At 47.4% G+C, this 14,804-nt stretch overlaps 1 protein-coding gene across 2 annotated transcripts in view; it reads left to right on the top strand.

Moving 5' to 3' along the window:
• Positions 1-14,804, top strand: part of EPS15 (epidermal growth factor receptor pathway substrate 15) — a 97,348-nt gene that overhangs the window by 61,845 nt on the left and 20,699 nt on the right. For both annotated transcript variants that reach the window (XM_090048408.1, XM_090048409.1), the window contains exons 14-15: positions 12,351-12,512; positions 13,562-13,759. In XM_090048408.1, the coding sequence (XP_089904534.1) occupies positions 12,351-12,512; positions 13,562-13,759 (360 nt within the window). The remainder of the gene's footprint in view (positions 1-12,350; positions 12,513-13,561; positions 13,760-14,804) is intronic.

Raw genomic sequence — 14,804 nt, 5'->3', positions numbered from 1 at the left:
TACCATCTTATGTGTCAACGGGAAACCGTGGGTCAGCAAAGCGACAGTGCTTCAGAAAACCTAGACAACTTGCATATATGCCATAACGGTTAAAGCCCAAATTTGTTGGGTAGGACAAGTGGCCTTCTCTGAACAAGACTATCCAAGTGCTTGTTACATGGTCAGTCACTGAATGGCCTCCATGAGCGAAGTCACCAATACAAAGATAATTTGAAAATCACCTGGAAAAAGAGCAGAATTTCTTTGGACAACTGCCAGGACACTTCTCCAAACAGACAACATGGCAGGCTACAGTAAAATCTGGTGAGACGACTTCTGAAAAAATTACTATTAGAAAATGAAGCAATAGATGAGGAAGGCTGGAACAACTCAGCAGCAGATTTTCCTCTTAATCTTTCCTCTTATTTATTTATTTCCTCTTATTACCAGTTTAGCCTGTTGTCATGTTCCTCAGGAATTGGACTACACCGTCTCCAGCAGACCCAGAGATAATAGCTAAGACGGCTTCAGGCTTTTCCTGAGGGAGTGTCATGCCTGCTGTATTTGCTTTTTTTTGTGTTTTCCTTTAAATTTCCCTCCTACGTTTTTTTTTTTTCTCATTTTCTCTTTTATTTCTTCCCTTCCATGTATCTCTTCCAGTTGACTGCTCCTTTATTTTGCTTTCTTTCTTCTTTATGCTCTTTGTCCTGGGAGGCAGCATAATGAACAGAACTCACCTGGAGCTCAGAACAAGACATGCATGAGGCGGAGGGAGGAGCCTGCGCGGCTCGTTAGCCGCCTTTTTGTTCAATTGTGGCCAGCTGGTGATGTCACCGTCGGACACTGGCCAGCAGCGATAAAAACAGCGGGTGTGGCCATGGAGGGGGACGGATAGCCAAGGTGAGGAGCAGCAGCTGTTGGCAACGATAAGAGGAGCCTTGGAGATTGGGTGAGCGAGAACAGCCGGCAGGGATGGAGTGGGGCCAGACCTCCTGACTGGAGACTGCATTGGGCAATGCTGGAACAGGAGACGTGGCACCAGAGGATGCGGCTAGAAGAGCACCCGGGAGTGAAGTGACCCACAGGTGGGGTGCTGGGACGACGGGGTGCGGAGACAGTCTTGCTAGGGAGGAGAGACCACGGGAGAGCCTCAAGGGGGTACAGTTGGGGCGGGCATTGCTGCCTGGCGTCGATAGAGTGACGGGCAGGAGGGAGGAACACTGGAGGCGATCGGTCCGGGTTAGGCCAGAAGGAAGCCAGGAAGGGCTCGGAGTAAGCCAGTTAGGGGGAGCACTGGGCGGTCAGCATGTTGGTTGTTTCATTTGTTTAGACAACCCTGGCTAAGGGGTAGAGAGCTAGGGGAGTGTGCCCTGCGGATTGAGGCTGAAAGGAAGCCTCTGTGAGTTTATAGTTTCTTTTGAGTTTCCTTCCCCTGAAGGGAAGGGGGCAGGCAAGGAGGGCCGTGGGGCCGAACCTAACAGTGAACACTATGGCTGAGAGCCACGGTCACTTAGAGGCAGACCGGGGACATTGCACTGCAGCTGGGATCAAGAATAACAGGTGAGGGATGCACAGAAGGGGGCATGAGGCTGGGGTGTAGGGGTGGCAGAGCCCCATGAGTGACCGCCGGGGGATCCTGGGCCACAGGTTATCCCGTCAACCGACTCCACACTGAAGAACATCAAGTTGTGGCAGGCGAGGATGGGGTCGGGGACATGGAGAGAAAAGAGCTACTCCAGCACAGACAAGATCCCAACAAGGTGTTTGACATCTACCTATAAGGCAAAAACCACTCGAGAACGGTTAATCAAAGCCTGGTGGTCATACTCTTAATGTTTGCAGCATGGGGAAGCTGATATGCTTTCTGTCCTGATACACTTTCTGAGAGCTGATGAACTTCCTGGTAAAGACCTATGCCTTGGTGGGGTTTGAAAATAACGGTTTTACTCTGAGGAGACAGGAGCCTGACATACATGTGTATTATACACTTGAGAGAGAGAACATGGGATCTGTCAAGGGTTTTCAATAACCAGTGGCAAAAAGCTTGTCCATCTTGATGCTGAAGTCGCAAGACAGTAGACATCTGTTGCTAGGAATAGTTAGCACTGCACTACTGTTCCGGAAAATATATCTGTTCCCTTTAGTACAGGGCAGACTTACCAAAATAAAAGGTGTTTCAAATAGTGTCAAAATACACCATTTAATTTTCAATGCCTGCACCATACCAGTGTGAATCTGAGCACCATATGTGTAAGTCGGTAAACTGATGTTATATTCAGACCTGCAAATTGTCCATATGGAAGAGTTAATTTTTTTTAAATATATTTTTACTTGACGTGACTTACATAGGACTGGTAATATTAAGATGATTAAAAAGGAAAAAATGATATAGAAATCAGTCTGTCCTCACTTTAGGACAGAGGAGGGGAGTTTTCTATTTTTAAATACCTTTCTTTGTCGCATGGATTTAAGATATTTCAGTGCTTACTCTATTCAAAGCATCACTCATGCATAACTGTTGACAGCAGCTAAGGGGAGAGATGGATACAAACTGTTAACAAGGCAGCTGTTATGTCGGTATGATCCTGAAGCAATGCAAGTGTAGGGCAGCCATTCCAGCTTTAATCCTGCTTCATTGAGAAAGCCAAGACAACTTACATATATGCCATAATAGTTAAAGCCCAAATGTGTTGGGTAGGATGAGTGCTAGGCCTTCTCTGAACAAGAGTAATCCAGGTGCTTATGACATGGTCAGCCAAGGGATGGTCTCCATAAGCAAAGTAAGGATGGAGCAAGACTGTTCTCAGTGGTGGCAGATGACAGAACAAGGAGGAATGGTCTCAAGTTGCAGCAAGGGAAGTTTAGGTTAGATATTAGGAAGAATTTTCTCACTAGGAAGGTAGTAAAACACTGCAACAGGTTGCCCAGGGAGGTGGTGCAAGCTCCATCCTTGGAGGTTTCCAAAACCTGGCTAGACAAAGCCTTGGATGGGATGATGTAGTTGGGGCTGATCCTGCTTTGAGCAGAGGGTTGGACTAGATGTTACTTCCTGAAGTCCCTTCCAACCCTACCTTTCTATGTTTCTATGGTTCAGGGCAATTCTAACTCGGTTAGCTCGCCATGGTATCACATGGGCATAACAGGGAGATTGTAACAGATGATGTATGCTCCTCAGCGGCAGTAGCTCTATTTCTCCTTTTTAGAATAGGTAAGATGTGTGTTTATGTGCGTGTGCTCTGGCTACTAGGCTTGTGTGAATAGGGAAGTATTTGATTTGGCTTCAGTTGATTTGGAGGATAGTGATTCAATTTGGATCACTATCCCAAATTGATTCAGCTGAATTGGCTTCCAGAGATTCAGCACTGATTCAGAAAGATGTGGTGATTCGGCCACAGGCTATAATGGGGAATCACTGAAATACCTATAACATTGTCATTGTTGGCAGATTTGAATGAAAACAGGAGGCATGGTAGCCCCTTCTAAGGGCATGAGGCCTGCCAAGTTTCAAGGAGATGGGTGCAGGGGTTTCTGGGAAACTGCACCTCAAGATTCTGAAAGCAAAACTTATGACGTGACTTTGTGTGTCTGTTAAGGCAGAGTGGGATGAAAACAGCAGGGATGGTAGCCTGTAACAGGGGGCCTTTGCGGTGCCAATTAGATCTCTGCCTGCCTACATGTTTCTGCCCCTCTTTTGCTCAGGCAGAAACAGCTCATAAAAGGGACAGAAAGACTGCAAACAGAAGCTTATATGCTGTTTCTGTGTCCCTCCCCCAGAGCACTGTGATTGGAAGGGGACTCAGGGAAAGATCAGTCACTGGCCAGCTACAGATGTCTGTCCCCCCCTCCCCCCCCAGTTTCCGTTCCCATGTAAGACTGCCATCCAAATCTCTGAATCTCTTTCCAAATTTTTTCTGAATTGATATGGAGGTTTGTTTTTTTTGTTTCCTGATTTGGTGATTCGGCCTCTAAATCAGGTTGAATCTTCTCTGATTTAAATCAGCGACCAAAGCTTCACACGCCCCTACTGGCTACCTCTTCATTGATATTTAGGATTGTTTAGGAGTATATGTCTTTGAGTATGACTTCATAGTCAGCCTTAATGTATCAGTGTAGACTGTGTATAAATGCTAACATTTATCACACCTGACCAAAGGCATTTTTTCCAGAGACATGTGACTAATTAAAACATTAGTTAGTGACCCGCCGATATCCACAGTGAATTTCCTGAAAGGGAAGGACTACCATAGGAGAGATCCAGCTCTGCGCTGGGATCTTGTGCGGTCTGCGTTTTAAGAAGCCAGCTGATTCTGAGGTCTTGCCATTGCAAAGTCGCCTCATTTCTAGCAGTCTGAATCTCTGAAGAGCACTGGCCAGGGAAAGCAGGAGGGGTAGAGAGGAAGAGCCTGGAAGGGCCCCGGAAGGAACAGCTAATAATGCGAGAGGCTTCCTTCAGTCTGTATTATATGGCTGGGTTTCACCATTTCATAGATTCATAGATTTCTAGGGTCAGAAGGGACCTGGTAGATCATTGGGTCCGACCCCTTGCTCCAGGCAGGAAAGAGCGCTGGGGTTAAGTAACCCCAGCCAGGTGCCCGTCTAATCTGTTCTTGAACACCTCCAGGGTAAGGGAAAGCACCACCTCCCTTGGAAGCCCATTCCATATTTTGGCAACCCTCACCATAAAGAATTTCTTCCTTATGTCCAATCTAAATCTATTCTCCTTCAGTTTGTGGCCATTATTTCTGGTAATCCCGAGGGGTGCCCTGGTAAACAGAGTGTCCCCTATTCGTTGCTGAACTCCCCCTCTGAGTTTGTAGGCAGCCACAAGATTGCCTCTCAGCCTTCTTTTGCGGAGGCTGAAGAGATTCAGGTCCCACAGTCTGTCTTCACAGGGTCTTACCTGCAGGCCTTCAGCCATATGGGTAGCCCTCCTCTGAACCCTCTCAAGGTTATCCACATCCCTCTTGAAGGGTGGCACCCAGAACTGGACGCAGTACTCCATCTGCGGCCTCACCAATGCCACGTGGAGGGAAATTATCGCTTCCCTAGATCTGCTTGTGATGCACCTGCTGATGCAAGAAAGAGTGCAGTAGCCTTGCTTATTACCTCGTCACACTGGCGACTCATCGTCATTTTTGTATCAACCAGGACTCTTTCCACTGTTGTGGTGCTCAGAACGGTACCCTCCAGTCTATAGGTGTATTGGAGAGTCTTTCTCCCCAGGTGCAGCACCTTGCATTTATCCTTGTTAAATTGAATCCTGTTCTGATCCGCCCAGTTCCCCAGTCTATCCAAGTCCCCCTGAATTCGCTCCCTGCCCTCCAGTGTGTTTACTATACCCCATAGTTTAGTATCATCAGTGAATTTGGGCAAGGTGCTTTCAACACCTTCATCGAAATCACTGGTGAAGGTGTTAAATAGTACTGGTCCCAGGACAGAGCCTTGGGGGACACCACTGCCCACATCCCTCCAGGAAGAAACCACCCCATCCACTACCACTCTCTGGGTGCGTCCCATAAGCCAGTTTTTCACCCACCTGACTGTGAGAAAATCCATATTACAGCTACTCGGTTTGCTTGTAAGAATCGGGTGCGACACTGTGTCAAAAGCCTTTTTAAAATCCAGGTAAATAATGTCTACTTCTGCTCCTGCATCTAAGCACTTAGTAACGTGGTCATAAAAAGACACCAGGCTGGTTCCCCTTACCATTGTGTTGCCCACTGGCCTCCTGCAAATGTGATCCTTTATGATTTTTTTCTAAGGTCTTGCTGAGAATAGAGGTGAGGCTAACTGGCTTATAATTACATGGGTCCTCCTTTCTCCCCTTCTTGAAACTAGGGACCACGTTGGCCCTTTTCCAGTCCTCTGGGACTTGTCCCAAGTGCCATGAGCACTCAGACAGTTGCACTGTTTCATCAAAGGATGGAGGACGGGATTCACCTCCAAGGAGGATTACTCCGCGCTGGTCCGGTCCTGCAGGGACCAAACCAGGAAAGCCAAGGCTGCAGCTGAACTCCAACTAGCTTCAGGCATCAAGGACAACAAAAAGTCCTTTTTCAGATATGTGGGGAGCCGGAGGAAAAGCAAGAACAACACTGGACCCCTGCTAAACCAGATGGGGCAACTGACAACTGACGCCCAGGAAAAAGCCAACCTATTAAATAGGTACTTTGCGTCAGTCTTTCATCAGTCCCATGGGATGCCCATGCCTGCTATAGGACAGGGAAATCTGGGTGAGGGGGATCCCCTACCCTCCGTCAATGCTGACCTCGTGAAGGAACACCTTGAGAAGCTGGATACCTTCAAGTCAGCCGGCCCTGACAACCTGCACCCCAGGGTACTCAAGGAGCTGGCGAGCGTCATAGCCCAGCCCCTGGCACGGATCTTTGAAAACTCCTGGCGCTCTGGTATAGTGCCCGAAGACTGGAAGAAGGCCAATGTGGTGCCGATCTTCAAGAAAGGGAGGAGAGTGGATCCAGCTAACTACAGGCCCATTAGCCTGACTTCTATCCTGGGGAAGATCTTAGAAAAGTTTATTAAGGAGGCCATCCTTGAGGGACCGGCCCAGGCTAACATCCTAAGGGATAGCCAGCACGGGTTTGTTGCGGGTAGGTCTTGTTTGACCAATCTCATTTCCTTCTATGACCAGGTGACCTATCACCTGGACAAGGGAGAAGAGATTGATGTCGTATATCTTGACTTCAAAAAAGCTTTTGATCTGGTATCCCATGATCACCTCTTGGCCAAACTGGCCAGTTGTGGCCTTGGCTCCACCACGATCCGCTGGCTGGGAAACTGGCTCCGTGGTCGGACCCAGAGGGTTGTGATTGATGGCAGTCACTCATCATGGTGCCCTGTGACCAGTGGGGTCCCTCAAGGCTCTGTCCTGGGACCCATACTGTTCAACATCTTCATTAACGATGTGGACATTGGAGTCAGGAGCGGACTGGCCAAGTTCGCCGATGACACCAAACTTTGGGGCAAAGCATCCACGCCAGAGGACAGGCGGGTGATCCAGGCTGACCTGGACAAGCTCAGCAAATGGGCGGACGAGAACCTGATGGTGTTTAACACCGAAAAATGCAAGGTTCTCCACCTTGGGAGGAAAAACCTGCAGCACCCTTATAGGCTCGGCAGTGCTACGCTGGTTAGCACTACAGAAGAAAGAGACTTGGGGGGTCATTATCGACCACAAGATGAACATGAGCCTGCAATGCAATGCTGCGGCTAGTAAAGCGACCAAAATGCTGGCATGCATCCATAGATGCTTCTCGAGCAAATCCCGGGACGTCATTCTCCCCTTGTACTCGGCCTTGGTGAGGCCGCAGCTGGAGTACCACGTCCAGTTTTGGGCTCCACAATTCAAAAAGGATGTGGAGAAGCTTGAGAGAGTCCAGCGGAGAGCCACACACATGATCAGAGGTCAGGAAAACAGATCTTACGATGACAGGCTGAGAGACATGGGACTCTTTAGCCTGGAAAAGCGCAGGCTCAGGGGTGATCTGATGGCCACCTATAAGTTTATCAGGGGTGACCCACAGGATCTGGGGGAACATCTGTTCACCAGAGCGCCCCAAGGGGTGATGAGGTCGAACGGTCACAAACTCCTGCAAGACCGTTTCAGGCTGGACATAAGGAAGAATTTCTTTACTGTCCGAGCCCCCAAGGTCTGGAGCAGCCTGCCAGCGGAGGTGGTTCAAGCACCTACATTGAACACCTTCAAGAGTAAATTGGATGCTTATCTTGCTGGGATCCTATGACCCCAGCTGACTTCCTGCCCTTTGGGCAGGGGGCTGGACTCGATCTCCCGAGGTCCCTTGCAGCCCTAATGTCTATGAAATCAGTGCAAGGAGTGGAGGAAAGCTTTACTCTTTACTTATTGTTAGGGACCTACCTAAATCCTGATTTCCCTGAAACCGCAAAACTTGGGGTTGCCTCCAAAATCCAGGGTTACCTGGAAAAACTGCAAAAAGAAAAATACTTAATAAAAATAAGTTTTTATTAAGTCTTCCCCTCCTGGGCGGGCCTTACAGCTCACCCGGGAGGGGAAGGTGCTGCTGGGCAGGACAGCAGGAAGTGGGCAGCAGACAAAATGACAGCTGCCCCTCCTCCTTCCCCCCTTGGATGAAGAGCAGCCAGCAGTCAAAATGGTGGCTGCCCCCCTATTCTTCCCCCTGGGGCCTCTCTACCAATCAGCATTGAGGGGTGGGGCTGCTACATAATGCCTGCAAAATGGGCTCTTTGTGCCAGGACAAAGCCATGAAAATGGCTTTGTTTTCCTGTGAGTTAAGTAGGTCCCTACTTAGTGCTGATAAGGATAAGTCTGCCATGGAAATGAGGGGGTCTTTATGATCACAAGTTGCAAAAAAGAGAAGCTACTTGTCTGCTCAAATAAAATGTGATCATCTGTCAACGCCCTTGAGACTGATCTCTACTCTGGTGCCTGATTTGCTGCCATCTGATGAGAACAGCTGGGTAATGAACTGAGCTTTGTCATTGGTTCTTTCTTTGTGTAGCAAAAGAGCAATCTGATTTTAAACACTTTGATTTTAATACTGGGTGGTAACAGCTGACTGAATAGCTGCATATTTGTATGGTGCCTGGCGAAGGAGGCCCCCAAATCCCTCGTTTACGTGTTTGTGGTCTTATTTCACAGGAGACACTGATCAGAACTAGTACTTTAAGGAGGAATTTAAATTATGCTCATTGTCATAGCAAGGGAGGTGACTATCTGAAATGGTGAATAAAAACCCAAGCATTTACTTCCTGGCTTTGTCACGCTTTATGTCATGCTAAATGAGTCAGTTATCTTCTGCATCTATAAAATGGAGAAAACTCATTCCCAGGGTAACTTTATTAATATTTGAGGTGCACAGATGCTGAGTACCACTGATTTGTCTAAGGCAATATGCTTTAAATCCATAAATATAACACAAAAGAAGTGGAAGTAATATACTGTAAATGACTTGTTGGAGGCGGATGGCGACTATTTAGCGCCAGTGGCTTTTTTTAAGAAGAAATCATGAAAACATAATTGCACATTACCCAACAAAGTAGGACCCTCTGAAAACCAAACAAATGTACATATTTATCAGTATATAGTATTTATGGGATTAAAGTACTGCGTATAAATACAGCAGTAAAAACGGTATGATCTTTGTTTAAAGACTGGTCTAAGAACGTGATATATAGTGTAAATATTGAATTACATTCTTCTTTGAATTTCTGTTTTAATGGCTGTCTGAGAGCATTTACAGGTAGACGTTCTCGTTTGTTCACTCATTGCACGTTCCATTGATTTCTTGTCTGCTGAGCTGAGTTGATGTGACTGAGATTTATCACTTAAATGGCACTGTATCATCCAGTGAATCATTTTAGTTTCTTTTCTTTATCTTTCATGGCATGGTACACAATCTGTGTAATCTGGAAATGAGATTTACAATCTGTAACATCAGAGACCTTATTTGACTGAATGTTTCTCCTGTGGTTTGGGGAAAAGGAAGCTTTTGCTAAAGAGTTCAGGTGGACTTGTGGTGTTTGGGGTTTTAAAAATATATTACAATATATTTAACTGCTCAAAGCAGGGTTGGCCAGAGTTACTCACCCTGGGAGCCACATCTGATCTTCCACCAAAGCCAGAGAGTGGTGGGGGGAGAGGGAGGGGAAGGGTGTGCTGAGCAACCCGGAGTGGAGGTGACCACCCCTTCCCACCCTGCGCCGGCGAGCTGCTCCAGCTTTCCCCGTGGGGAGTATGTCCCGGGGTAAGCGGCACGGCTGCAACCCCCCACCCCCAGCAACCCGGTTTGCCCCAATGCCGCCTCAGGGAGAAGTGGCCAGGGCTTTGGTGGAGAAGCCCCTGAGGGCTGCAAGTACGGTGCCAGTGAGCCTCATGCAGCTTGCAGGCCAGCTTTGGCCACTGTAGGTCTAAAGCACTTTCCTGCCAGTAGTATTTTTGGCTAGGGATGACATTGCACTAAGATAAGCAGCTGATACACTGTGGAGAGCAGTGATTTTGTTGGGTATCTGGGGCCGCTTGTACACGTGACAGGAGTTTAGTTCTCCCTAAATTGAAATGGTGGGTTTTTAATTGGTGGGTTTTTTAATTGTGTCAATTAAGAAACCCACCGTTTCAATTTAGGGACTTCTGATACTGTTACAGAGCACTGATGGCCCCCCGTCAGCTTCCCCTCAGAGCCTAGCTGCCTCCCCTGTGGCCAAGGACGAGCTGCCGGCAGGCCCTGAACTATGGGGGGCTTGGGCCTTTCCTCCACAGCGGCAGCATCCCCTGGGCAGGCAGTCCTGGGGGGCGCCAGCACCGGAGAGGGAAGCCCCCCCCAGCTCGGAGGCTGCGTGACCCACTGGCAGCTTGTGCGGGCAGGTTCCACGGAGGGGCCTGATCTTTTTTTTTTTTTCTCTTGGAGCCTGCCTGCATCTCCCGTGGCCAGGGGGTGAGCTGCCAGTCGGCCGAGCGGCCCCGAAACTGAAGGGGACCCCGGTCCTTCCCTCTGGCACGGTGGTGCCCCCTGGGACCGCCCAGGCGGGTGCTAGTGGGCGGGTGCCACCGCAGAGGAAAGGAACAGGCCCACCTCCACCTCCACCTCCTGCAGCTCGGGGCCCTCTGACAAGTTGCCCCCCCAGCTGCTGGAGACGTAGGACAGCTCTGGGAGGGGAAAAAAAAAGATCAGGCCCCCCGCTGCTTCTTTCTTTTTTTTTTTTTTTTCTCAGTGGAGCCTGCCTGTGCGGGCTGCCACCGGGTTGCGCAGCCCCTGAGCTGCAGGGAGCCTGGTGCTTTCCTCCATGGGGCAGCATCCCCAGGGCTGCCCAGTAGGGTGCTAGTTGGGTGGGTGCTGCCGCAGGTCACTGGCACCACCCAGCCCGACCCAACGGGGCACTGGAAGCCCAGGCATGCTTGTGGATGCTCAGGCTTGGCAGGCTTCCAGCACCGCATGGACTGTCCCTGCCACCTAGCACCGTTTGGGAACAGGCTGGCTTGCCCCTGGGGCAGTGCAGGAAGGTGGAAAGGAGGTGGCTGGGTGTCCTGGGAGCCAGAGAAGGCAGCGGGAATGGTGCACAGGGCGCTGGAAGCCTGCCAAGCCCCAGCTTCCCCCGAGCACATCCAGGCTCCCAGTGGCCTGTGTGTGCACTGTTGCAATTTGTTACGTAGCACACTAAAAGACCAAAAGATGTGTTTTGCTTTGCTACGTAACAGAGTCATTTAAAGTGAAATACACTGCTGCACGTGTGCAACTGCTGCAGCTGCCCCCTCTCCTGCGGCCAAGGGGTGAGCTGTTGGTGGGCCGAGTGGCCCCTGAGCTGCAGGGGGTCCCAGACTTGTGGGTTGGATTAAGTTGATTTTCTGCATTTCTGCCAACTCGGCTGTGAAACTGATCTTAGGCAGCTTGCAGTAATTTTGAGGAAATTCTCAGAGCACTAAAAAGGACAGTTTTTTCCAGCCTGTCCTCATTTAAAATGTACATTTTTTTTTTTCTTTCTCCCTTTTTTAGCTTGTATAGTCTTTAAGACAGGTTGATTTCAGGCAGACTTGATGTTTCCTTTCCTTGTACCTGTCTTGTCCCACTGCTGCCACATACCTGCGTGCTAGCTAGGAACACTTGTGCAGGTAGTCAGTCTGAGGTTGGTCTGGCCGCTGATGAAGAGGAGATAGGAGGAAGCAAATAGCCCTGAGTGGTGTTGGCAGTGTAGTAAAAGTGATTGAGAGAGCAAGGGTTGGATCTCGCCAGCTTGACACAGTCAAGAGCAGGAGACAGCAGTTTTGCTGAGCCAAGCCGGTGGAAGAGACAGTTGACTCAGCTGCATGGGTTCTGCATTAGCAAATGGGCAAGGGGCAAATATAGGACCTGCAGCACTCTTAAACTGCATGGCATCCTGAAAAAGTCCTTAGGTATGCTGCTCTAGTATATAATTATTAAATAAGTTCATTTATCACTCTGGCATGACATAATAAGACTTATGGTCAAGAAACCAAACAGATGGGTGTATAAGCATAGGAGAGATGTGATATAGTAATCTAAACCAAGGCAAGGTTCTAGATTTTAAATTCTTCTCCCAACTCTGTTCTTGGGTAAATCAGTTAATGTTTGCTTAAGCATCCTGAAAATACCTTACGAGAATGTTTTAGAAGTATCTTGAAGATGTATATCTATTTAAAATGCTGATTCCTGAATAAATTCATATTCAAAAAATAACTATTTCGCTTGCAGTTATTATTCTACAGTCATTTTTGGATGTTTGTTTTGGGTGTTTTTATGTTAGTTTTCAAAAGATGTTGACATTTTTGGATTCCTATAATCTGAGCTGCTCCATACCTTCAAAGGTCAATGAAAAGAAGTTAACAATGTGTGTCATTGTAGGATCTTCAGGATGAAGTAAAGAGGGAGAGTAGTAATCTGCAGAAGCTACAAGCTCAGAAACAGGAAGCACAGGAAATCCTTAACAATCTCGATGAGCAAAAAGCCAAGTTGGAGGAGCAACTTAATGACATACGGCAGAAATGCACTGAGGAGGCTCATTTGGTAAGATTTGGTAGTTCAGATTTAAGAGTGGTTCCTTTCTTTGAGACGAAGGCTGTTCTTCGCGGAAGTCCTGCTATATACAGTCCTCCAGAAAAGAGTAGTACTTGGGCAAGGTGCAAAACTTGCGTAGGAGGAAGCGTGTCCCTTTGGACTTCAAAGAACAAGGTGTAGGGAACACATTATTTGTTAGTGGCCTTTTAATTCATAGAGATTCTGCCAGGAGTAGATTTCATGGATGTTTGGGCTGGAAGGGATCCTGGAGGATCATCAAGTCCAGCCCCAGGTTGGAAACTGTAGGTTGGAAACCATTAGCTACCGTCCTGTAAACTGCAGGTGCACCTAGCGGCATCCTGACATGAGCTCTCTGAGCAGTGTACACCATTTAGACCAGTGGTGCTCAGCCTTTTGGCCCTACAGGCCAAATTGGTGGCACAGGCCCCTGGACTGGGCCCTGTGCTGCCCAGTTTGGGCCCTGCACCATGCCATTTAGCCCTATGCACCCAATCTAGCATGCAGAGCCATGGTATCCAGCCCATGGGGCTCCTCAAAGGTCCAGATATTTGGCAGCAGGGGAGTGGCAAATTAACTGCCACTGCTCTCCTGCCACCAAATTTTTGGATCTATGAGGATTCCCTGTGGGCTGGATGACATGGCTTTACATGCTGGATGTGGCCTGTAACCTGTGAGCTGGGGGCTGAGCACCCCTGGTTTAGACTATAAGTTTCACAAAATGCATTGATCAACTCTTGATGATATGAACTATTCCTTCTTTGTTATAGCATAACCTTAAACAAAAGGTTTTAAATATAAAAAGATGGCCTACATTGGTCAGAGAAACGGTGATAAACCCTGCTGGCTGTTGTGATATTGCGTCCCAGCTGAAACCAGTACTGGCTTAACCTTTATGGACATATGATTTTAGATTTCCATTGGGAAAGATCATAAGTATAGATGAGGTTTTATGGTTTTCTAGTACTTGAAAGGTAGATTTTGCCAAACACACGTTATCTTTGGTTTTGGCTTTAATGAAGTGTTCTTTTACTTCTCAGATTGCCTCGTTGAAGAGTGAAATAACTAGTCAAGAATCTAAGATCTCAGCATATGAAGAGGAACTGTGCAAAGCTCAGGAGGAGCTGAGTCGCCTGCAGCAAGAAACTGCAGAGCTTGAGCAGTGCGTTGAGTCAGGGAAGGCGCAGCTGCGACCCCTTCAGCAGCATCTGCAGGATTCACAACAGGAAATCCATGCAGTAAGTCGCTGTGCCAGAGATCTGCAGATGGCAACCTAGCATCTTAATTGACATCCTTTGTCCAGTTTGGCCTGGTCATTGCTGTCTTTGGCACATGTTTGTTTCTTCAACTTACCCAAACTTGTTTTCTACCAATTCCTGTTAAGGTTCCTGAGGTTGGATATTGAAATACAGGAGGATGCTATATTATATAGGTATTATGATGATGATAAGGTATTTACTGTTTTCCAAGGTCAGTAAACTTACAGATTGGATGAAAAGAAGGAGACCCTTTATTCCTTGTCATTAGGAAAGTGCTCACCTCATTAAAATACTTTTATGTGAAAAAAATAAAAATTGGGAAGTGTAGGTACTAGTAGTACATGCTTGAGATCAGCATGAACAGCTGGCTGCTTGTCTAACTTTGTACTCCTTTGCTTTGCTGGTCTTCAGCTGATTTGATGTGAGTGGAAACTTTCTGATGGTAACATAAAGCTTTGATTTGGAGCGCTGTCTAAATAGGATTAGGACAAAATTATCAGATTTGTTCCTGTTTGTGTTTAGGACAGATTAATTAGATTGGCATTTTCAGAGCTGTCAGGGGTATTTACAAAAACACTTGTGATTTTCCTTCTAGCACTTCTGTTGCTGGCGCTCAGTTTCACTTCATGTGAACTGATTTCTTTGGAAGAATAATTGTAATATATTTACACAACTTGCTTTCAACCATGGGCATATAATTTAATTAACAAATAGACTTGGCATTGTTGCATTCAAGGGCATGCAGCAAGGTTGAGAGAATATCTAGCAGCTAGGGGTTTTTTTCCCTTTTTTGTGTTAGTGAGAGATGTTTTCAATGATAGCTGGTCTGTCAGTTTATTTTTAATGGTTGTTAGTTAATTGTTCTCGTATCAAAAGTAGTGGTATTTGGATTTTGAACAGATTTTCATATTCATGTCAGTATTCCTTTGTAGTGCCCTTGAAGTGGTGTTGTAGCCATGACGGTCCAGGAAATGTGCAAGGGGCAAAGATTTATTTATTTTTTTGGTAATACGTTTTATTGGAT

Source organism: Crocodylus siamensis, chromosome 5 (genome assembly GCF_052110815.1).
Source record: "Crocodylus siamensis isolate JL-2025a chromosome 5, ASM5211081v1, whole genome shotgun sequence".
NCBI classification, from domain to species: Eukaryota; Metazoa; Chordata; order Crocodylia; family Crocodylidae; genus Crocodylus; species Crocodylus siamensis.
This window is presented reverse-complemented; position numbering and strand designations above follow the sequence as displayed.